This window comes from Vigna unguiculata, chromosome 5, assembly GCF_037176805.1.
Source record: "Vigna unguiculata cultivar grain cowpea cultivar isolate G323 ecotype 2 chromosome 5, ASM3717680v1, whole genome shotgun sequence".
NCBI lineage: Eukaryota > Viridiplantae > Streptophyta > Magnoliopsida > Fabales > Fabaceae > Vigna > Vigna unguiculata.
The window spans coordinates 11,242,818-11,267,053 of NC_140796.1; the positions used below are offsets into that span (position 1 = coordinate 11,242,818).

Sequence of the window (24,236 nt, forward strand, 5' to 3'; positions counted from 1 at the left end):
TATGAAGTAGTGGAGGGAGGAGTGGAGGACCTTCTTTTTGTCCATATGAATTTCATAATTTTGCGATGGTGCTCATTAGAAATCAAACCTATTCTTCACCAGTTTATAATAATGAGCAAAAAATTCTACCTTCATCATTCTAAGGTGGGGCATATCTTCCAAGAGTTCAATATAATAAATAAGAATTTATATAGTTTGGGCATAATACATGTACTTTTAAATTTTAGCATCATTTTAAAAGAAAATTACTAAAATAGGTGTTGAAAAATCTAAATATAAATTTAAATCTGAATAAATAAAATGAGAAAGTTAAACATGGTATTATAAAAAATAAGTATTATAAGAAAAAAGTACCGTAAAATTTTTGTTAACTTAACAAGTCAGAGTGTATTCTAGTAACCATTTATAAAGAGAAAGTACATACGATTTTCATACAACGTATACATAACTAATAAACTACTGTATCACACTTAGAGCAAACATACAAGACAGTGATGTTTTAGACACACAGGGTAATATGTTACACAGTTCCAAGATTACAAAACTTGCACATGTTGTCCTCGACAAAGTAGTAGCAATTCAGGCTCACCAGTTCTGCATAGTAAAAGGATAATTGCCTCCAGTAAGGATTAATGTACAAAGCCGCTGCAGTTACCAACAAAAATGATGCGTATGACACGGCAAATGTCACACAAAAAACGAACTTGTCCAACCAACTGCCACTGTTTCCGTTGTCGGAGTCACTCGGGAAAATATCAGGCTCAGGATTGCAACTTCTTGCTAGTGGAGGTCCACAGAGTAATGGATTACCCCTGAAGCAGCTTTCTTCAAATGTCAGAAATTGTCCTCTTCTCTCAATTGCACCAGACAAGTTATTGTAAGATACATTGAATGAAGAAAGAAAGGTTAATTCACTCAACTGTGAAGGAATTTGGCCACTCAACTTGTTAAATGAAAGATCCAAACTCTCTGTTTGTCGCAACTTGGAGAATGTAGTAGGAATTTTCCCCGTCAAATCATTATGTGACAAATCCAATGATTGTATTCTTTTCAAGTTTCCAAGCTCAGATGGGATATTGCCCTTAAGTTTATTGTGAGATAAGTCAATTGCAGACATGTAAGCAAGGATACTCCCCATGTAAGTGTCAGTTCTCCCCTTTGTAGTGAAATTTGCTGTCTCTTCCACATTTGGTATCTGTCTGTCAAATCTAGAATTGGGCGTATTACGAATGATGCCATAAAACAATCTACGTAGCTCCTCAGGGTCTTCATTGTAGAAAGGCATTCTACCCAAGCATCTGGGTATCACACCAGTTAAATTGTTGTGAGAAAAGTCTAGTATGGTTAAACCTTTCAACTTGCATAACTGACTCGGTATATCCCCATTGAAGTGATTACCTTTCACAAGAAGAATCTTCAAATCTATAAAAATAATGTCTTCTACCATGTCTTCAATGTTATGGGTTACTTCATTGTGGCTAAGTTCTAGCAACTCCAAGGAAGAGCCTCCACGGAACGTTCTTTTGGACAGTCCTGTTAAATGATTGTTGTTCAAATGGATACTCTTAACTGAAGAACTTACAAAAGGTGGAATTTCACCAGTCAGATTATTTTGGGAGAGATCTAGATATATTAGATTTTTAAGTTCTGCAAATTCCTGCGGAATAGATCCTTCAAAATGATTATTGGACATACTAAGATGCTCCAATCCTGACATATTTTTAATGAGGCTTGGAATTTTTCCCACCAATTGGTTATTGCTTATGTCCAATGAACTGATGCTTCCTGTGTACCTGTGACCAACTCCAAATGTGACCTTTGTTAACTGATTATCAGAAAGATCCAATGTCTTCAATGAACTCATGTTGATTAGCTCATGCGGAATTTCTCCCGATAAATGATTGCTTGAGAGATCCAGTGTTTGCAGTAACTTCATTAGGCCAAATTCACGAGGAACTGAACCACTGATTGCATTTTCAGACATGTCTAAAATTTCCAAATTTGGGAAAAATGAACTGATATTGTGCCTCATGATTTGACCTGATATTGCATTGTGGGATACAATCATTTCTGCAAGGTGGAGATGGGGATGAGATGGTACCTGGAATTGAGTGAAGGAACAATTTTTAAGAACAAGGTATGTCATTTTTGTGTTGTTTTCCAACAACCATTTTGGAAATTCTCCCTCTAGTCTACATCCAGTGAAATCCAGAAGAGTCAAATTGTATTGGTAATGAAGGAAGCTTGGAATAGGGAGAGAATGGGACTCAGTCGTTGAAGACAAACTGAGCACTTGCAATTGAAATTTCGGAACCCATTTTTTCATAGAAGAGTGTGAGTCCAGTATGACTTTGTTCCCATTGCCATAGATGAACTTAAGATTTGAATGATTGAAAAATGGTGTGAATGAAACAGGGACTTCAAATTGGTTTCCTTCAAAACCAAGATATTCTAGGGATGTAAGACTTGCAAGGCTAGAACCAATGTTACCAGTAAAGTGATTATTAGAAAGATCCAACTTCCTAAGGGATGAGAAGTCAGCAAAATATGGTTGAAGTGGCCCCTTGAATTTATTATAGCTTATGTTTAACTCCTTCAGCATCTTAAGCCCAGACCAATCTGAGAAATTATGTGGAGAAAAGTACTAAATTAGAAGAGAGGAGAAAATGAAAAAAAAAAATTATAATTGCATTGAAATAAACTAAACATTAAGTGTATGAAACACCAATTGCACTTATACCTTGGTTTTCAACAAAATTGGTGATATGATTCCGACTGAAATCAAGAGTTTCCAAATTGCTTGATGTCAATCCTGCCAGGGACAAAGAAAGGTTTGATTGAAAATACCATTTGGAGAGAGTATAGTATTATAATATTATTCACTTGTTGAGCATATATAGAACTATACAATAAAATTCTTTACTTAAATTAAATATACAAGTTCAGAAAAATCCATGATAATTTAGGTACTAACCACTAATATTTAAAGATCCTTCCAAATCGTTTCCGCTTATATCAAGAGATTTGAGATGTCTAAGCCCGCTTAGAGAAGAAAAGACTTTTTTACTGAAACTATTTCTACTTAATCCAAGGAATTGCAGATTGGATGGCCATGCGAATTCTTCTTTTTCTGCATGATACATCATCCAGTTATTAGTAGTTGTTAGATGACGCCGTAGTATATTCTCATAAGACTTGTGAACCATGTTTAAGAAAACATTTAATGGAAGATGTAAAAAACAACCTGAAGACCTTAAGTTACTGTCATCCAACTCCACCGTAGTCAAGTAAAGGATCTCCAATGTCCTCAGTTTTGAAAAACCTACTCTCATACACACTGATCATAGTTAATTAACTAATCATAGATAAAGAAAGGAAATGATACGAAGTGCAAAGTGTGTCATTACTATGAAGTGGTCTCCAATTCAATTGAGTACAAGATTCTAAATTTAAAGACTTGAGAGATGGAAGGGCACTCAAAGCAGATGCAATGTCATCGTCGCTGAATTCGCACATGGTCAGGTCAAGAACCTCAAGATTTACCAACATGGAGAATAAACCTACAAGAAACAGCATTATGTTACCTCTTTTTCCTCAAGAAATCAATATTTCTCCAACAAAAGCCTATGTTGTGAAAAAACACGTTATTAGTAACAACCAGCTGCTACAAACTAATGCAGTTTTTACTATATCATTCAAATCCCCTAGTGATGCATGATTGATGATACTCGGTTCAGGAATATTACCACTGATGTCACGTTAATGATGTTATCTTCAATCTAACCTCAAATATATGATTATCAATCTCTTCCACGTTGCACTACTTAGAAAAATATGTATAAAAACTGACCTTGGTATGAAGTTGCATCGAAATTGTTGAATTGTAAGTATAGAACCTTAAGAGATGAAGACTCAAGCACGCATGATAAGATATTGTGGGTGCCAGAATTATTACTCAAATCGAGGACCTCGAGATTATTTAGTCCTAATGCTGCAAGACAAAAAGACGAGACTTAAATTACCACGAATTCAACATCTGCATATTTATGATTTGTTCTAAATTATTCAATATTATAATTCTTATACCAACCCAGTACTGTTACTAAATTATTTCACAGCATGGTAACATATAACATCAAACCTTCTGATACAAGACGTTATTTCATTCTGTAAAAGAAAAAGATGGAACCTTCGGTTTCAACGCAGCTATATATGTCATTGCTTGACAAGTTGAGATTCTTCAAGTCTTCAAACACAAGAAAATGGGAGTAATTGAGAATCCAATATCCATGATGATAATCACTTCCATAAGAAAGATCAAGTTTCACCACTCGCCCTGTGGTGGAGTTACACTCGACCCTGTCCCATTTGCAACAGTCAGTGGTGTCTACCCAAGGTAAATTGTTGTCGAAGTAGACACTGTTGATATTAGCAAGAGCTTCTTTCTCATGCTTCCAACACCCTTCACAACACAACACTCCCAGCAAAACCAAAATCAACCAAAAAGTGAAGACACTAATCTTCTTCATTGTTGTCTATGTGTTTTTTGACAAAACGAATTCGGGTTTATATATATGTAAGATCGTACCTACCATCTTGTGATTCTCAATGATGCAATAGTTACAAAGTGGCACCACATCAACCTTCATAGAAGTTGTCTTTTACTAATGTAGTATTGTTGTAATTAATATATACATATATATGTTATATATATATATATATATATATATATATATATATATATATATATATATATATATATATATATATATGTGTGTGTGTGTGTGTGTGTTAAAAATAGATATGGAATGCAACAAAGCATACAATTTTAACTCTTCCTTATTGACATATTTAACAATTATAAAAATAGAATTTTATATTACATAAAAAAATAAAAGGTGAACTTAAGAAGAAATGTATAAAACAAGTTTCCCTCCCTCATTTTACTTCCGTAATTTTTATCTTGTATTCATTCCTTTTTTCTTTTACTCATATCTCACAATTTTTAAACATATTTTGTTAATATTCTTTAATAAATAATGTGTAATTTAATTCAATATAGTATTAAATAATAACTCAAATGATAACTTATTAAATTTATTTCAAGTTCACTCTTCACTCTACTATTTTAAGTCACTCTTTCTCCATCCTTTTTTCATTTCTTTATTTGTGATATATGTGGATTTTTAAGATTTAAACATGGTTAGTCACATATTTGCTATAATGTAGAATGCGGATACTATTTTTTATAATAAAACTTCATTCCAATACATAGTATTAAATTCTTCACCCGCATTTAAGAATTTAGGAGCATAACTTCTTTGAAAAGTTCTTGTACTATAGTAAATATGGTCTCTTCGAAAGAAATTTTTGTCTTCTTACAAAACTTCTAAATCTATAGGAATAGAAGGTAATCATGGACGACTTTTAGTCCTACAAAGAAAAAAAAATGTTAATTAGAAATTGAATAAAGAAAAAGATTTAGAAGAGTAAGTTGTTCTACTTTCTTTCCTGGAATAAGTGGATATATATTTATCATCTATCAATCAAAATTAATCTAAACCTTATTCTTTTATTATATTTATCATCTATATTTATATTATTATAAACATTATTTCTATTTTGATTCTTATTCGAATTTTACAGTTTTTTTTTATTATTCTGATACTCTCTATGTTAAATTTTGAATGAACAGAATTCACTTCAAACATTTTGTTGGAGAAAAGTTGCTGCCCTAAATTCGCTACTATTATAACAAGTTACTTAATATTTTCACCTCAAACAAAACCCAAAAGTTCTGAATTCCTTGATTAAGTTTTAAGATTCGATCTCCGACTTTTGTGTGTGAAACCGCAATAAAAAATATTATCTGATTATAATTTTTTATATTAAAATTTTACCCAACGAAATTTACCTCAAACGCTTTATGTGAGGAAATTTGGCTGCGTGTAGACTTGTTTCTATTATAGAAAGTTGTCTTAATAAAGGTTGCTTTAACTTATTATATATTATCTCAAAGACTTACTCTGTGAGGTGCGTAGACTCACTTCTACATGAAGTCTCATAAAGTTCTCTTTCCTTATTTTAATGACCTTATAATGAAAGGAAAATATTATTTATTTCTTTAAATTCAACTTTTAAACAAAATCTAAATTTCTATTGCATTTAATTTTTATATTGTTTTAAGACATATATTTTAAATTTTAATATTATTATTATTATTAGTTCTCTTGTAAATATATGTTACTTAATAAGAGACTTTTAATTCATATTTAAACTTCGAATAAATTCATCACTATTAGTTAGAATTTTCTCAGACATTGTATGAGATTATATATATATATATATATATATATATATATATATATATATATATATATATATATATATATATATATATATATATATATATATATATATATATATTGTTTATATTTACAATGATTATTTTTTTCATCATTAACAACACAAATATTAGTCTATCGATGAATATTACTTATTAGGACCTTTTTTTATTAATATTCATTCGGAGAATTTTTGGCTGACATTAAAAAGTTAGCAAAAATATCTCGTCATCAATTTCGTAAAAATAACTTTAATTGTTCTCAATTTAATCTAAAAAATTGTGGTGATGTTAATGAAGTTTCTTTTTTTCAAATATCAATTGAAAAAATCTTGACAAATTTTAACTGAAAAATAATATTAATAAAGATTAACTACAAAATTATTAATATATTTGTTCATATTTAAATAATTATTAACATTTAATAAAAGTAAAAATATTTTATTTAAATTGAAAAATTAAAATTTGATAAAATTAAATTAATTTATGAAAATGAAATATTTTAAAATATAAAATAATTTAAAATAAGATAAATTTAAATTTAATATATTTAAATATCTTATAAATTATGAAATTTTTTATCCAATCATAAGTTTAAGAATTTGAATTCGATATTACAAGTCGATAGTTTAAGATTTGAGATTCGATATCACAAAATTGATATGAAATCGCAACTAAAGTATTTCCTTATTCTAATTTTTAATATTACATTTTTATCTACCAGAATTTAGCTCAATCACTTCACTTTGCTGTTTTTACCCCCAAAAGACTTACTGTATGCGGTCCGTAGTAGACTCACTTTCCATGAAGTTTCGTAAAGTTGCTTTTCTTTACTTTACCGTTAAATAAAGAAAATATTATTTATTTTTTCAATAAAGTCTAAACTTTAGTTTCATTTCAATTGTTACTTAAATTTTAATATCTTTTCAGACAAATATTTTAAACTTTAATTTTATTATAATTAATTCACCAACAAACCCTTGAAATGTTAATATTTTAAAATAAATATTTTGAACTCTAGTTTAAAACTTAATCACTGCTAAAAAAAATACATATTCCTTACTAATTAAATTTTATAATTTTTTTTTAAGAAATACTTGTAAATTTTGTTATAAATAATGATTTGCAAGAATTTGATACCAATTTTTTTGAAAAATATTTTGCAAAAAACATTTTTTACAAAAAAATTATAGAAAATATTTGCGAATTTTATAATTTTGTAAAAGATAATTATCCACATAGAAATTACATGCCAATTAAAATTCTTTGGAAAAATAACAAAAAAAAAATTCTTGCAAATAATTTGTAAGAAAAAATCCATGAAATATGAAAAATTCTATTAGTGAGTATTTTGATCTTACTATTTGTGAAGTTTATTTAATGTGAAGTTTATTCCTCTTGGAGTCTCCAAATTCGCCAGAAAGGGTTGAATTCTAAGTATGTGTTTCTTTCTTCCACCTTCCTTAGGAAGAAAGAATAAACTACTGATAACTCTGAATCCTAATTGAGATTCTTGTTTTGTGTGGATTATGATTTTTTTGAGATGAACTACATTAGGTTTGTTAGAAGTTCATTACGGTGATGACTTTTTCTGTCAATTGTAAGGGGATTGTGTGTCATTATTCCTACATGAACCAATGCATGTTTTGGCATTATTGGAATTTCTTCTATCATTGAACTTGACTTGATCCCAATTAAGGTTATATATTCATTCACTCTCTTCTCGTTTTTCCTTTCATAGTCATAGGTCCTTTTATCTTCTTGTCAAGTTGTTTATTGTTAACTCTTTGACATGTGCACCAAATCATTTAAATAGTAATTTGAAATATGTTTGAGTATCGTTTTCCAAAGGATTTGTGTGTGTTCATTTAACTCTGAATATTTACTAATTAAGAAGATGACATGTGTTAGGATTTTGCTATTTGTGTTTTCTTAATTGTACTTTTTTTTATAAATTAGGATATTTTTGTAAATTAGAGTTTCACGAGTACGAATATCAACGGGTATGCATTTATAATATTCAATTCTTACTCATTGCAGATTTTATTCTCGGATACCCGCAAATACGAATTTTTTTACATCCTTAGGTATATATGTGCTAAGAAGAAATTAAAATTAAAATTTTACAAATATGTATATACATACAATTTGTATGTAAAAGAATAACATTCACTGCTCTATGTCCTTCTAAACAAGTCTCCATGCATACTTATAGATTTTGCATTCGAGTCTTGCTCGTATATTTAATACATTATTTGTAGGTTATCATATAGACAATAATTATACAAGTTTAAGTTGCCAAAATTATCTACGGTTAACTATATTTTTTAGTTCCTAAACTATTAAGCAATTTTGGTTTTAGTCTTTCTTTCAAATTTTGATCTAGCTAGGTCCCTTTCCTTTTGAAACTCATGGATTTAGTCCACCATGACCAATGACATTAATGTTTTTATTTTATGTGGTAAACAGAGTGCCATGTCACCATCTCGTTTTATGTCATGTTCACTCTTAGAATTCGTGGAAAATTTATTACAAGATGTGTTATTTACATTTTAGATGAAGTGGCTAGAATTAGGGTTGTCTATAATGAGAATTGAGAAATTTCACAAATAATGTCGAATGTGATTGCATTATGAGATTGAAGAGAGAATCACAACACACTTTTGATGACATGCAAATAGACAAACACACAAAAATGTGAACACATAGAGAGCTGGATGAACAGACACATGGACATGCAAACATGTACACACGGAAACTCAAACACACAAACATGAGTGCATATGGACACACAAACACATGATAGAAAAAACACATGAATAACACAAGCATATTATCACACCAACACACTAACACACAAACATAAGAGCACGCGAACACGAGGACATACGAACACACAGACACATAAAAATGCATACATAGTACACACAAACATACAGGCACACATGCACACGAAAAATTGGACACAAGAACACACAAACATAAGGCGCATAAAAGACAGGCACGTGAACACACAAACAAACTGACACACAGACGTGCTGAGACATAAAACATAGATATAAGAGTTGACAGACACATGTACACGTGGACACCATAGACACTCAAACACGCAAACACACGGACGCACAACACACAAACATGTGGACACACAATGTAACATCCGACCGGATATTACAGATTTTTTTAATAATAAAATAAAATCATAAACAATAATGCCTCATTTATTATAGTGTCATTTCCCAAAAATCACGGGAAAATTTAAAACATTTAATACATAAGTAAACAATCCAAAATCCATAAATTATAAACTCGAAATAATATAGAAACATCACACAAGTGTTTAGAAATTTATTTCAAAATCATAAAACATCAAAGACTCTGATAAAACTCTCTCCCAATCTAGCCCCGCTCTGGCACTATGCCTCACCCGATCCACCTGTAACATCATATGTTCCCGTGTACTGCGTATACGATCATCGTCAAACACAAGCAGATAAGGTGAGCTAACAGAATAAAACATATACATATAAAATATATAATTTTAATCACACCAAAGGAACTCATATCCTTTGATTTCACACACATGGCCACCACCATGTCAATCGTGTTCTACGTCTCCTGATGAGTACTTCAAGATGTCTTGTTGCCACACCTATCAGTCACAACTGATAGAGCACGTGTGGGAAACCTTGTTACGGATCACACACCCTAACACCAGGTGGAGTTCCCAATAAGAATAATATTCGTAATGTTCCAAGACTACCAAACTCGTCAGCTTAATACTAAGGAGGACAATCTAACTGGACCCATCCGTACACGTCACAACGTGCACACTCACACCGGCAACACTCGCCAACCTAAGCCACAAATCAAGAGTTCCTCATGTTCATCCACCATCTCGAGTCACAACTCAAGATATGCCATTCCGAGCCACAACTCAAGAGATGTCATTATGAGCCACAACTCAAGGAATGTCACGTGCTTAACCCTGATCCCGAGCCACAACTCAAGGGATACGTTACAACTCAAGGAACACCTACAAACCGACCTTTAAAGTATCACCAAAGCCTTGTAGATCACTTACCATCAAAATAAGCAAATCCCATTTGCCTCACAGTATCGCCTAGTGGGATTGCCTTCACCGCCAGGCGCCACCCTTCCCTATTACCCACTGGAACATCGCCACACCAGTACTTGCGCAGTAATGGTGTTGGTTTGGATTCAGACACCATTTGTTCACATCCTTACTCATTTAGTCACTCAACCAAAACCAATTGTCATATCATAGCTCCATAACAGTGCCCACAACAGCCTATATCCATCATGATTACTACATAAAGAGTTCTCACTTAAAATCATATTATTATTAGGCCAATTAACCACCATTAACATTAAGTTAATGCTATGCCTTATACCACTGATTTGAACACCTCATCACAATCAATTAGGGACACTACTGGTACCATACCATTCATTAAATAGTCTCATTTATCTCAATACATTATCCTAATCTATAGCTTAACGATCCCACGTTTATTCATCTAAGCTCTTACATGTGTGTGTGTATATATATATATATATATATATATATATATATATATATATATTCATGAACTCTTAATTATCATCTCACCAATCCATTGTAGTACTTTCTCTGCATCATCTAACTAATCTTCCATAGATACAATTCTCCATTATTTTAAATCATGTCAATTCCAATACATCAACATTAACCTTAGTAACATTTACCACAAGTTTCCAGGTTAGGCAAATCCCTATAAAATTCCCCAGCTCCAAAATTTTACTACACAAGACCCAAATTAGTTTCCCCTAACCACCACCATGCACCAAAACTCACAAAACCCATAACTCTAACATGGTGCCTGGCGACAAATTAGGTGCCGCCAGGCGGTTCCTACTATTCCAGAAACCCAACACTTCTCCCTGAACCTGTGAACCCTATTCAACTCCAACTGTTCTTATTTTCATCAATTCACAATCCAATAAGCTTCACTCACATGTTCAGGTTCATGATTTATTCCTAAATTTCCTAATACATGAAATTTTTATAACATTTACCACTCAACTTGGTGTAATTTTTTAGAACCCCAAATCATCAACCCTAACTTCATGCTCATACAATTTTCATCCCAATTAACCTCCAATCACATGGAATTCAATGATGGATGAAGCCTAATCATCCACAAATGATTAGGACTTCCTTTCCCTCTAATCAGCATCATTCCAGAACACGCAAAACGTCAAATTCGAGTGAATAAGTTTGAGCCGACTGTCGGTGATGGCTGGTGTTCATCACCGACAGGCACTTCATCAAGAAAAATCCAAAAACTGGGTTATGGCCTTGTGTCACCTGGCAGCACATAACTCACTGCCAGGCAATTCCTCGTACGAATCGAGGAAACACCAAGATCAATATGAGTTGCTTGGCGGCTATGACTAGCCTGCCAGGCGGTTTCTGGAAATTTTCCAGAAACAAGAAAATCGCAGAAAAGACATAACACATGCATTCATTTTAAGATACATTTCATGCAATTAATCCTTAAACATAAAACTATCGAATAAAATCTCCCATAACCTAAATTCCCTTGCTTCAAATTGCAATTGCTAGAGTTCCTTGTTGATCTCCAATGGCCTCCCTTTGACTCTCCAATCAATAGCTCTCAATCTCTCTGCAATTCAGTTCTAGTGCTCTAAAAATTTGTAACCTAGTAACCTCACAACAATGCAGTGTTATTCCCTCCTCTAATTCCCTGCTCTCTCACCACACCACCCAATAATTACCCCATTTACTCCTACAACGAAAATTAATTAAAAAGGTGCTTAATGGCCATTTAATGACCATAATTTAGTGGTTTTGCAGCCCTCCTTTCTGCCTATCTAAGGTGGTTAGGGTTTCTCTGCCATTTCACCTTCATGCCAACGAAAATTTTGGCAAAAAGAAAGTTTAGTTTGGATTCACTAAGGTTCAAACCCATAATCATGCCAAAGTCAAATCAGTGCACAAACTCACATTCACCAGGACACACGAACATATGAACACATGGACACCCGAACACATAGATAAACAAACAAGTGGACGCACAAACATGCAGATACAAGGATAATAAGAAAACACTAATACAAACACATTGACACATGGAAACACATATACAAAAATACATAAACACTTTTGTGGTGAGCCCATATTAATCAAACTCATTTAGCTCGTCGCCCTGACTAAATATAGATTACCCAACATAACGTTTAGAAATGTTAAAATAATATGCAATGTTAGGATAGTAATTTATGTAATGGTAATTTTTCTTATATATAGATTGATAGATTGATAATAGATAAAAGATATAATATATCATATTTACTATAAGACTAGTGTTAAACTTAGAAATATTTTCAAATTGGTAAAGAGTAAATAGCCATGGATAAACTAATCTTTCTCACTCGTTCGCACTCTCACATGGTCCCTTTTCCCTCGCTCTCTTAGTCTCTCGCCCCTTCTCTCTCAGTATCTACAAGCATCGTTATTGCTAACACTCTTTGTTCTCACGCTCTTAGCACTTGCGAGATTCTCTCAATGCTCAAGTTTCTCCCTATTTCTTTGAGCTTTTCTCTCTCATTCATTTAATTCACTCCCTGTAAGCACCCGGAGAAAAATTAAAACTTTTATTAATGTAACAAAATTTGTGTTTTTTTATTACATTTAATTGTTGTGCCACTTTTGGTGATAAAATATGCCTTTGAAGTTTTCTTTATAACCATGTCCATAATCAATATCACAATCACGATCATGAAAATGTAAATCAAATGTTGTTGCATTCACTTCTGGAATGGAGTAGAACCAATTTGGACAAGTTTCATGATTTTCTATCAAAAGCTCATTGTTTTGTTCAACTATACATATTTATTGCTACATTCACTTCTAGGGATGAAGCATATTAGGCGGATCTCATGATTTTTCATCAAAAGCTTTATTGCTTTGTCCAGCCAGCTATACATAGGCATGAAATAAATTCATAATATTTGGAAAATCTCTTTTCACAATATTTTTGTCGCATGAGTAAATTAGTTGCTTAGATATTTTATTTATTTATTTAATGGTATCCCAATATCCATTGCATCTAAATGTATTTCAACATTTAAAATCCAATATAAGAAATTCTTCCTTGTAATATCGAAGGTCACAAATCCAAATTTTGCAACGTTTCGCGTGTTTAGAACTAACACATAAAATAATAATAATAATAATCATCAAAATAATAATAATAATCACTATCATAATAAAAATAAAAATAATAAGACATAGATGAAAATTGATAAAGTTAAACAATTCTTATCACTAGAGGAAGAATATAATGTAAAATTATAAATTTGAAAAAGGATTAGAAAGAGTCGGGATTGAGAGACGCATAACACTATCGTTACTGTCATTAGAGAAGAAAAGCTTCTATTAGTGATTGGAGCATCATGCTGATAACATGTTATAAAATAAAGCATAATAGAGAGAAGACGGAAGAATATACATTAGAAGGAAAAATAGAGAATGAGAGAATAGAGAGTAATTTTTGTATGTCTTATTATTGATAGGAAGAGTCTTATTTATACATACAACATAGTAACCCATGAAGGATACAAATCAAATAATGAATATAAAGAGTAATGAGTAATGAATCATATGAGTATCAATCATATTAATCATGAGTAATTGTATCAAATCAATATATGACCATTAATTTTAATTCATAACAATACTGTTAAAAATAAAATTTTATCTTACAATAAATTCAATTATTTTATCCAAATATAAAATTAAAATGCAAGATATTTTAATTTTTTGATCCAAATAAATTATTTTAAAAAAAATAATTACAAACAATTTAAATATAATATATTTTAGTAATGAGTAATGAATCATGATTATCAATAATATTAATCATGAGTAATTGTATCAAATCAATAGATTACCATTAATTTTAATTCATAACAATACTGTTAAAATAAAATTTTATCTTACAATAAATTCAATTGTTTTATCCAAACATAAAATTAAAATGCAAGATATTTTAATTTTTTATCGAAATAAATTATTTAAAAAATAAAAAAAATTTAATTTCAAACAATTTAAATATAATATATTTTAATTTTCAACATTGTTGAAATGATTAATGCAAGTACTAAACCGATATTGTTTCTGCTAATTACAGCGGTGGGTGTTTGGGTTAAAAATTAGATATAAGTTAACTCTCGTGTTCACATACTTGCAGATAAGGTTGTGTTTGAAAGACTTTTTTTTTTTATTCCTAAAAAGATCAGAGGAAAAAGAAAAGCAAAAATCCTTTAAAACCGTGAATCTATTGGCTCAACACAATTTTGGAAAAGCTCTAAATTACCATATTAAATTCCAGTGAAAAGATAAAAATGAGATGAAATCATGTGTTTGTGAGATAACACATACTTCTTTTATATTAAAAAACAAATCAATACAATAAATAGAAAACATATTATAACCTCTAATAATAAAGATATTATTAAAAAAATAAATAACAATATTTCTAATAATACATATATAAATTAGATATTTCTATTATATAAGATGAACTCCATGTTTCTATAATTATAACTAAAATAAAAAATACAATTATTGAATAAAAATAAAGTATTGTATATAGTTATCTTGTTTATATTAATTAATAAATATATTATTTAATTTAATCATGTATTTAAAAATATAATTATTTTAATTTAAAATATTCTTAATTATTTTAATTATACTAATTGCTATTCTTTATTTTTAATTTTAAATTAAATTTGTTAATAAGTAGAACTTGAAAAAATATCAAGAATTTCAAACATTTATTAGAGTTTACAAAAATATTTTACCGGGTAATCATATTTTCAGGTACTTCAAAAGACACATTTATACCCTTATATATATCATACACATATTTGGCACTCTTTTCATTTTTGTTTTAGCATTTATACTTAAATATAGTTTTATCCATAAAAGAGCACGCCTTTTATTTTAAATTTGAAACGATTTTATAAATTGCTTAGTTATGTTAAGATATTGATTATAGAATTATTTTATTTCTTTTTCTCATTATAAATACTAGTGTAAATATAAACGCCTATGAGCATACGTTAGTCAACATTTTTTTTTAATTGTTTTTATTTATTTATACCTGATTTATCAATTTAAATAAAGAATTTATAATATTAAAAATTAAATTGGTAGATAAATTAATTTTGTCCATAATAAAGTATTTCTTATAATATATAGTTTGACTATTCAAAGATTTCTTTCTTCAACGTTCAAAATGAAGAACTCAAAGATTTCATTCTATCTTAGTTTTTATAAAATATTCTATCTCAACTTATTCTCACCAAAAATTTGAGAAATTTCATCACAAACTTTAAACTTAAACTTAATGACCTAGTAAGAAGAAAGGAGTCAATGACTATGATTTAGTATTATAAAATATAATATTTATTTTTCACAAAACTAAATTTTAATATTATTTTAATATTATTAATATAATAAAAATGAATCATGAAATTGAGTTACCTCGACCAAATTTTGCTCCCTAATAAATATTCCTGGTTCCTTAACCTCACCGAATCCAAGATTTTGAGTGTGGGGGAACGTTTTGCTTATTACCGCCAAAACTGCAAGTTTCATGCCCTAGTTCAAAAATTCTCCCGCGTTCTTTGTTGCACCCTTTTTAACACAACCAATTCACCACTCTCTCCCCCTCTTTCATCACACTCTCTCCCTCTTTCATCTGATCTGATCCGAGAGTAGCAACAGATGGCGGGGAAGCAATCCAAAGTCAGAAAGCCGGAGGTGTTTGGGAAGGGAAAGGTCACGCCTAATCAGATTGCTTTCATCGTTGACAGATACCTCTGCGACAACAATTTCTCTTCTACTCGCTCTTCCTTCAGAACCGAAGCTTCTTCTCTCATCGCCAATTCACCCATTCACGAGGTATCCCTGCACCCTATTTTGCTCTAATGCATGTTTTTGCATCTTCTTCCCCCCTTTTGTTTTTACTCGATTTTATGCTGATTTGACCATCTGGAACTTCGTTTTTATTCTTAAACTAGGGTTTTTTATTTTTTGGATTCTCGCTTTATATTTTTCCCAACCGTTTTGTTTTTCTCCGTTCTTATGAAGATTTGGGCATCTGGGGCGTAATTTTTTTTTTAAATTGATTTTTAAATTTTTAATATTTATCCGGTTAGTTATGTATTTGTTCAAGTGGGTATTTAAGGTGTTGACGAAAATTTGGGGTTTTTAGGCACCGAAGTCTTTGCTGACTTTGGGGGAGATGCTGGATGAGTATATCTGCCTGAAGGAGCAGAAAGTGATGTTGGATCAGGAGCGGGTTGTTGTAGAGCAAGAGAAGAAACGGGTTCAGATGTTGTTGCAAGGCATGCAGAATGTAATGACTGCTTACAATGCTAGTGGAAACCTCTCTGCTGCAGCGCCTGCTGCAAAATCTACAGTTGCAGCTATTACTCAACCCACATATACTCTCAAATCTCAACCAGGTAAAACCTCTGCCCCTGCCTTAGATGTTTTTCTTAATATATGAGCACGCTGTTTGATGATTTTTCTTCTTGGAGAAATATATAAGTTCTCTTATGCAGGAACTCCTTGATTGATTAATCAATACTCAAATCATGTTTTAAGTATTAGTATATAAAGGCAACTAATTGCAATTATAATCACATGTTTAAGCACCAAGTTGTAATTTGAAGGAGTACTTGTTCAATGAGACGTGGTTGGTGTTACAAATACAAGTGTGAGTCGAAATTTTACATTTAATAGAAATGAAAAAAATTGAACAACATATAAAGAAGACTCACAAATGTATCTTATAGTTTTAGGTTGAAGGTGGTGTTAATTATTTATGTAGTTTAATTCATGTCTCATTGATGTTGTGTTTTTCCTTGAATTACTTTGGAACGAAAGTTAATTTACCTTTGCATGGTTAAGCATTGTTCTCCATTTTCTACTGTCTCATTTTCCACTAGTTCAACCACAAAGGCCCTTTTAGGCTATGTTAGTGACTTATTGACCTTGCCCACTTCTTTTGTATTAGGAATCCACACTTCTGTCCAAAGCAAATCGAACACGTTGCCACTGCCTCAATCTAGCAATTCTAATGCTCGGAGTGGAAACATCTCAACACAAACACTGACTGTATCTGACAGAAAGAGAAAGGATACCAAAGCTGTGGATGATCCATTGACTGCTAAAAAACCTCGTGGTAGATCATCCAATAGGAAAATTGTTGTCCAAGGTATGGTTATCTCATAACTTCAGCATGAGTTAATTATTGGCTAATCTAAAGAAATCATATGCATTTCTATTTATCTCTATTCACAGGTCAAACTGCTCTGCAACAATCTGATAATGCTGTCAATACAATGGTAGCTCAGCCTTCTGCCATTCAATCTTCACCTGAGAACTGCATACCCAGGGAGTCACAACCCCAGGGATCCAATGTTGCTAAATGTTTATTCAACCAATCTACATCTTCTGTTCCAAGTAATTCACCAGTTCCAAAGACACCTCCTAGAACAAAATCTTCTCACAGTGATACACAAATATCTCCTGCTGAGATTTCTTCAGTAGCGGTTACACCCAGTCGATGCACTGTGATTTCAACAAAGAGAGTTATGGTCAGCCCTGCAAAACAGATGGCTTACATAGAAATGAGTCGTTGTATTTCTCCTGTCAAGACAAATTCAGAGAAGATAAATAAGAGGGATCATGTTAGAAGCAGGTTGAACTTTGATGCTGCTGATATGCCTGGGAGCTCGTACAATCCATTGTCCAATGAGATTTCTACATCCGAGTCTGAAAAGGAACTGGACATATTTGACATTGATTTTCCTAATTTTGATGCCTTAGGGATGGACTTCTCCTTCACAGAAATGTTAAATGATCTAGATTTTTCTTGTGAAGGCATAGATTTTTCTTGCCATCCAACACCAAGTCCTTCAATGGATAATGCTTCAGGGTATTGTTTTTAATTTATTACTTAAGGTCCTATTTTGTTATCAATCCCAACTCTCCTGCCTGATGTACTGTTGTTTAACAGGTCATCTCATGAATGCAATGATAATCATGCTACACCTGAGTTTTCAACTGTGGCTGAAGTACTGTGTGAGAAAGACATAAAAATACTAGGTAAAAAGACTAACTCTATCAGTTTTATAAGTCAAATAGATCATAATTTACTGAAAAGCTTTCATATTGCAGGCCCTGATTGTTTGTCTGCAATGAAATCTGTCACAAAAAGCATAACAGTTATAAGCCCCGGTGAATTTTCTTTTCAATCTTTCTGTTAATTTTTACTGAAGTTTTCCATTCATTTAAATTTTCTTTACTAATAAGTATGAACATGTTTCGTAATATGTCCAGAGAAAAATCACCAGCAGTCTGTGGATAAGGAAATTGTACATAAAAAGTGACTTTGGAGAATGACTCAGCTTGACTTATTGATGCGAGCTCACTGCAGATGTTTATATCTATTGTTCCAAAGAATTGTTCGCTGACGTTACACTTAGTTTATGATGATAATTCGCTATTCATTTATACCTTTCAAGCTTAGCCTATTTGGTCAAGCTTAAAAAGTGATTGTAGATAGCTTCCTCCTTTGTTTTGGTTTATTATAAGGATTAATATTACTGGGGTTACATTTAGATGTCAATTATGGTTATCAGCCTTGTATTGAACTCCATGTCATTTAAGCAATTTCTGGTTCTATGTCATGACAGTTGAACTTTCATGTAAAAGAGGGTAGGGGAAGACTAGTTATGCTGGGATTTAAATTTATCAGGAATCTTAAGATTGATTACCGTGATCGTACTCCTTTTGTACTTGTTAACTGTTGCAGAAAAACAAGATATTAATTGATAATTTTTCATTAGTTCTGTTTACTCTAAATTATTTAAGTGATGTTTCTTCTATCCTAATCATTCAGTACTTGTTTTAAGGGTTAAATATGTTTTTGGTCCTTTAACTTTCAGTGAATTTTGGAATTAGTCCATTTTAAAACTTTGGACCAATTTAGTCTTTCATCTTTCAGAATACGTGGATTTAGTCCTTTTAATCAAATTTTGTTAGTTTTATTTGATGTTTCGTACGTATTTTAGGATTGTATTTGAGTTGTTTATATTTTTTGATACATTTTTGCTTTAATGTTAAGTCAAATATTATTATGAAACGTACTTGAAATGTCAAATAAACTTAGCAAAATTTGATTAAAAGGACTAAATTCACGTATTTCAAAAGATGAAGGACTAAATTGGTTCAAAGTTTCAAAATGGACTAATTCCAAAATTTACTAAAAGTTAAGGGACCAAAAACATATTTAACCCTTGTTTTAATATAGTTGTCGTAATACATTGGTGCATTTGTGTCAAGTTTCATCCACTCGGTAATAACCGAGAGGCTCATCTAAATTCATGTAACATGTCTGCAGCTTAACAAAGTTCCCAGTGTTTTGGTCGTGTTACATACCGAGTCCATCTGAAGTTCTCATTGAGAGCATTATGTAACAGTTTTTTCTAGGATACAAAATTTATCATCTTGAAACATTTTACGTGATTGTATCAGTATGGACAGGAGGTTTGAAATAACTGACATGATTGCTTCTCTTGCCACAAACAAAACCAGAATGGACAAAATTATATTCAATTTGAAACATGTCAAATATAAGTAGTTTTTGCTCTAAATAGTCTGAAGATTGTTGGCATTACTTTTTTCTTTGCATCAAAGAATGGAGGGAGAGGGAGATAAAATGAGTCTTCCTTTAAAACCACATGACTGTATTGCTTTAAAAGTTCTGATTTGTGATAGTCTTCATACACAAAGTCCATGCTTTTGCATTAACATATCATTTAAGCCAAGTACTTTTCCACCTTCTCTACCTCTTCTACGCTCCCAATGTATAGTGGCACACGTTGATGAATCTGTCCATAAAAGATAAAAGAATGAGTAAGACTACGCAATGTAACACTCACCACGAACTTCGAAAGCGTTTAGAGACATTCAAAGTCCTTTTGTACTTACCTCCACTGGTTGAATGTCCAGTATTCTCTGATGGCCATCTGAACCTTTTCCACCAGCCTGCTCTACAATGAAGCTCATAGGAGCACATTCATATAGAAGCCTGAGCTTCCCATTTTTGCTTTTTTTGTCTCTGGGGTACCCGTAAATGCCACCGTACAGTAGTGTCCTGTGGAAGTCTCCTACCAAGCTACCAATGTACCTTGCAGAATAAGGCTTCCCACTAGGACCAGGGTCCTTGAGATCATCAATATATTTCTTTAAATTGTCATCCCACAACTGATAATTTCCTTCATTGAAAGCATAAATTTTGCCTGCTCGTGGTATCTGGAGGTTTTCCTGAGTCAAAACGAATTCTCCATACATAGGGTCCAGTGTAAACGCAAACACTCCTTTTCCAAGTGTGATAACAAAGATTATTGAGCTAGAATACATGCAGTAACCAGCTGCAAGAAGGTTGCTTCCAGGTTGACACACGTTCACAATACATCTTTCTTCTGTTGTGCCAAGCTGCAAGTTAGCAATATGCATAACGTTAAGTGCTGAATTTCATTAACAATCCGTTTTTGCAAATGTTTTTTTTTTATTTTTTATTTATTCTTCCTTTTGATGATAAATTATAAGGCAGGGAGGGAGGATAGTTGTTCCATGGTGAATGTAATATTTTCCAGGACTCAATTAGAATCATTAGCAGGAACTGAATCCAAAATCTTTATGGTAACATGTTTGATCATACTTATTAGCCAACCTTTTGATAGATTTTTCAGTAATGTAATTAAATTATCTCAGCATCTTATAGAGACTCAATTGAAAAATGAGAAGAATGGTAATTTACTTTTTCTCCAAAGTAACATGTTTTCCACTCGTTTCTCTGCCACTTTTTTTTTCTTTCTCTTAAGCCTTGTTAGGCGCAATATTACAAGATAATGAATCACGCGAAAGACAAAAATCAAGCAATTTTTCAGTTTTCTTTTAGCCAATCTAATTATCCATAGCTACTATATTTTCCAAGATGCGCAGGTTACATTTTATTTGGGCTGTTGTGAACTTTTTGAATAACTAACTGAAATAAACCATGGAATACTCACTGTGGGGTCATCACCAATGTCAGCAAGACATTCATCATTGGGGCTGTATATTCCAAAAATGGACCCAGTTGACACTGCAGCATCAATATTAGATGATCCATCAAGTGGGTCAAACACTACAATGTAGTTACCAGAATAACTCTCTTCAACTGCCACTGGCACATCCTCTTCTTCTGATGCTATTATTCCTGTCCTCCCACTTGACCTCAAGCAGTTTGAGAAAACCTGATAAATGCAAAAAAGCACCTTGATTGTTAAGCATAGCTTCCTAAATAAAACCTTCACATTCAAAGGCCAAAAAGTTTGCTTGCCAATATTACAAACAATTAGGATATATGTTTTCACAATTTTAACTTGGCCAAAATCAAAGTCACTGAATTGAACAAACTGGGATACATAAATCTAGAAAGAAAAACCAAAGGAATATTGAAATTGCAGCACTGACCTCATTTGAAACAACATCAAGCTTTTTCTGGTCTTCCCCTTGGACATTCACAGCTCCTTGAACCCCAGTGAGGTTGGAAATGTTAGCTCTTTGCACCAAAGAAGCAATCTGTTTGCATGCCATGGAAATACTAGACAGCACAATAGTGAGTTCTGCATCAATCACTCCAGCTTGCTCTTGCTTCAGCAACCAGTTAGTGAGTGTTTGAAGTTCGTATCCACTTCTTTTCTTCGTTTCTGTGGTTGCTTCCCCCACAGCCATGCATCTGACTCCAGACCCACCCACATGCTTTCTCCTGCTACTTGAACTTGATAGCACTGATTTGGTGTCAAAGACACATAGTTGGAAGGGGCACAGACGTGAGGGGGAGCAAGGCTTTGAGAAAATCAACTGGGAGGATGCTGTTGCTGCTGCCATTGCAACCATGGTTGATGCAAAGTTTTATTTTTTTGGTTGTTGTTGATTTTAGCACTATGTTATTAGTGGTGGTTACATGGATTGTGTTCTAAGGTACTGATGAGAGGAAGAGATTGTGAGGCAGGGAATGATTTGTGATACTACTGGTCCCACTTATCTTCTTCATATAGTTTTCCTTTTTGTGATTGTGATCACTTGCTTATACCAATTGTAGTGCCACGAGGGACACTTGTATTTTTGTTGCTCCTGTGGCCTAAACGAAATCAAATGTGGTGGATTTCGCAGCTAGGATTGAAAGAGCAGCCAGGTGAATATTTTTCTAGAATAATTTATAATTTTTTATAATATATTGTATAAATTGTGTCAATTTTACATCAATATATCTAGAATATTTTTATAATATTTTGTGTCAATTGCATTAGTGAAATGGGGCTTGTTATTTTACAAATAAAATTGATCGCACGTGTAAACAAAACTTTTTCAACTTCAAATATGTTGAAATAATCATTAGGGTTACTCATTTCATTCAGATATTCTTCCATTTGGAATTTGGAGTTTTGAGATAATTTTGTCTCTAAATATATAAATTAAAAGAAAAAAGTATATTTAATTTTTTTTTAATTTTAACGAGACTATTAAATATATCGAAATAAAATTTTTAATTAAATTTTATTTTATTATTCTTTCACTTGAACTCGAATCCTTAAGCTAGATCTCTTGTCTGTGTTTAGAATTGATAAATTGCTACAGGTTTTCGGTAACTTAAATAATAATTTATTTTTATGTTTTCTTGTTTATAAAAAAATTTAACTTTTGATAATATTTATTTGGTATGAATCATAATTTTGTTTATTTATTTTATTTCAATTTGATAATATATTTTTTCTACAAGTAAACACTGACATTATTAAAAAAAGTCACAGTTTTTCTAAGAAGTGAAAGTAGAAAATGAAAACAGAGAGGACAAGTAAAAGTAAACGTTTTTTTAAGAGTTCGTTGCCAAATAAGTTCCAAATACAATAATATATTTTGCCGTCTTTAAGTACAATATATATATATTAACATCGTTTTCCTTTTCTTCTGCAAATTCGAAAGTTGTCATTAAACTCATTAACCTATCACTGTTTTTCTTTAATTTTTCAAGACTTGGTTATGGTGATTAAGATGGAGCAATTACCAATGCAGGTAATGTCGTAAGGTGTCTTGTTCAACACATGAACCACATGAGTGTCACCCTCTCGCACTCTTATAGTAGGTCCAGGAAATTGCCCATTCACAGCAGTTATAACTTGGTCGTTACAAAACCGAGGGATACTCATGTTCTCCACCTACAACATTCAGAACCATTACCAAAGAATATAGTAACAAACAAAAATTATATCTATATATATGAGTTTTAGTCACCTATTTACATGCATGCAATGAGATCCTCGTAAGTTAAAAACTGGTGAAAGACATTTATTGTGTTTAGGGCAAGCATGTTTGGTTGGATAAATCAACTTCCGCAAAGAAGTTTATTAAAGAGGAAAATAAGAATGGAAAATGATTGCACAGAATGTAGGGGGAAATATCAATTGACCAAAGAAATTTCATTGAATGTGTATTCCACAATACCAGCAGAAACCACAGAACAGAACAAAGCTAACAGAACAAAAACCCATGCTGGAACAAGCGTGAGAGGTCTCATGTCCAAAAGGAAAAATTAAGGAAGCAAAATTACAAACTAAGATGTGATCATACAAATGTGAACTAAGATTTATTTTGTAGTGTCGTTGGTTTCAGAGGTTTTGTATGTCCTTTATATAAAACACTGAGTTAACGATTATGTTTTTGAGATTGTGTTTA

At 31.9% G+C, this 24,236-nt stretch overlaps 3 protein-coding genes across 3 annotated transcripts; 1 reads left to right on the plus strand and 2 right to left on the minus strand.

The window, feature by feature from the left end:
* Positions 1 to 358: 358 nt before the first annotated feature.
* LOC114186362 (cuscuta receptor 1-like) lies at positions 359 to 4,601 on the minus strand. The gene is made up of 7 exons (XM_028074430.2): positions 4,190 to 4,601; positions 3,851 to 3,991; positions 3,408 to 3,560; positions 3,245 to 3,322; positions 2,975 to 3,130; positions 2,741 to 2,812; positions 359 to 2,619 (listed from the first exon to the last, which is right to left on the minus strand). Exons 1-7 carry the CDS (start codon positions 4,527 to 4,529, stop codon positions 521 to 523), a joined length of 3,039 nt encoding a protein of 1,012 aa, XP_027930231.1. The 5' UTR covers positions 4,530 to 4,601; the 3' UTR covers positions 359 to 520.
* Positions 4,602 to 15,982: 11,381 nt separating this feature from the next.
* On the plus strand, positions 15,983 to 19,316 carry LOC114183964 (myosin-M heavy protein). The gene is made up of 7 exons (XM_028071178.2): positions 15,983 to 16,343; positions 16,657 to 16,909; positions 17,464 to 17,664; positions 17,751 to 18,387; positions 18,469 to 18,557; positions 18,630 to 18,689; positions 18,792 to 19,316. The coding sequence occupies exons 1-7, from the start codon at positions 16,167 to 16,169 to the stop codon at positions 18,839 to 18,841; spliced, it is 1,467 nt and encodes a 488-aa protein (XP_027926979.1). The 5' UTR covers positions 15,983 to 16,166; the 3' UTR covers positions 18,842 to 19,316.
* Positions 19,317 to 20,041: 725 nt separating this feature from the next.
* On the minus strand, positions 20,042 to 22,455 carry HCEF1 (high cyclic electron flow 1). The gene is made up of 4 exons (XM_028070445.2): positions 21,975 to 22,455; positions 21,530 to 21,754; positions 20,445 to 20,951; positions 20,042 to 20,344 (listed from the first exon to the last, which is right to left on the minus strand). The coding sequence occupies exons 1-4, from the start codon at positions 22,398 to 22,400 to the stop codon at positions 20,273 to 20,275; spliced, it is 1,230 nt and encodes a 409-aa protein (XP_027926246.1). The 5' UTR covers positions 22,401 to 22,455; the 3' UTR covers positions 20,042 to 20,272.
* Between the last annotated feature and the right edge of the window lie 1,781 nt (positions 22,456 to 24,236).

Coding starts and splice junctions, on each gene's coding strand:
- LOC114183964 (XM_028071178.2), top strand. CDS start 16,167: ATGGCGGGGAAGCAATCCAAAGTCAGAAAGCCGGAGGTGTTTGGGAAG. Junction 17,665..17,750: donor TAGGAAAATTGTTGTCCAAG/GTATGGTTATCT, acceptor CTCTATTCACAG/GTCAAACTGCTCTGCAACAA. Junction 18,558..18,629: donor GAAAGACATAAAAATACTAG/GTAAAAAGACTA, acceptor TTCATATTGCAG/GCCCTGATTGTTTGTCTGCA.
- HCEF1 (XM_028070445.2), bottom strand. CDS start 22,400: ATGGTTGCAATGGCAGCAGCAACAGCATCCTCCCAGTTGATTTTCTCA. Junction 21,755..21,974: donor TTGATGTTGTTTCAAATGAG/GTCAGTGCTGCA, acceptor TGCATTTATCAG/GTTTTCTCAAACTGCTTGAG. Junction 20,345..20,444: donor TGGACATTCAACCAGTGGAG/GTAAGTACAAAA, acceptor TTTTATGGACAG/ATTCATCAACGTGTGCCACT.
- LOC114186362 (XM_028074430.2), bottom strand. CDS start 4,529: ATGAAGAAGATTAGTGTCTTCACTTTTTGGTTGATTTTGGTTTTGCTG. Junction 3,561..3,850: donor CGATGCAACTTCATACCAAG/GTCAGTTTTTAT, acceptor TGTTTCTTGTAG/GTTTATTCTCCATGTTGGTA. Junction 2,813..2,974: donor AGGATCTTTAAATATTAGTG/GTTAGTACCTAA, acceptor TGTCCCTGGCAG/GATTGACATCAAGCAATTTG.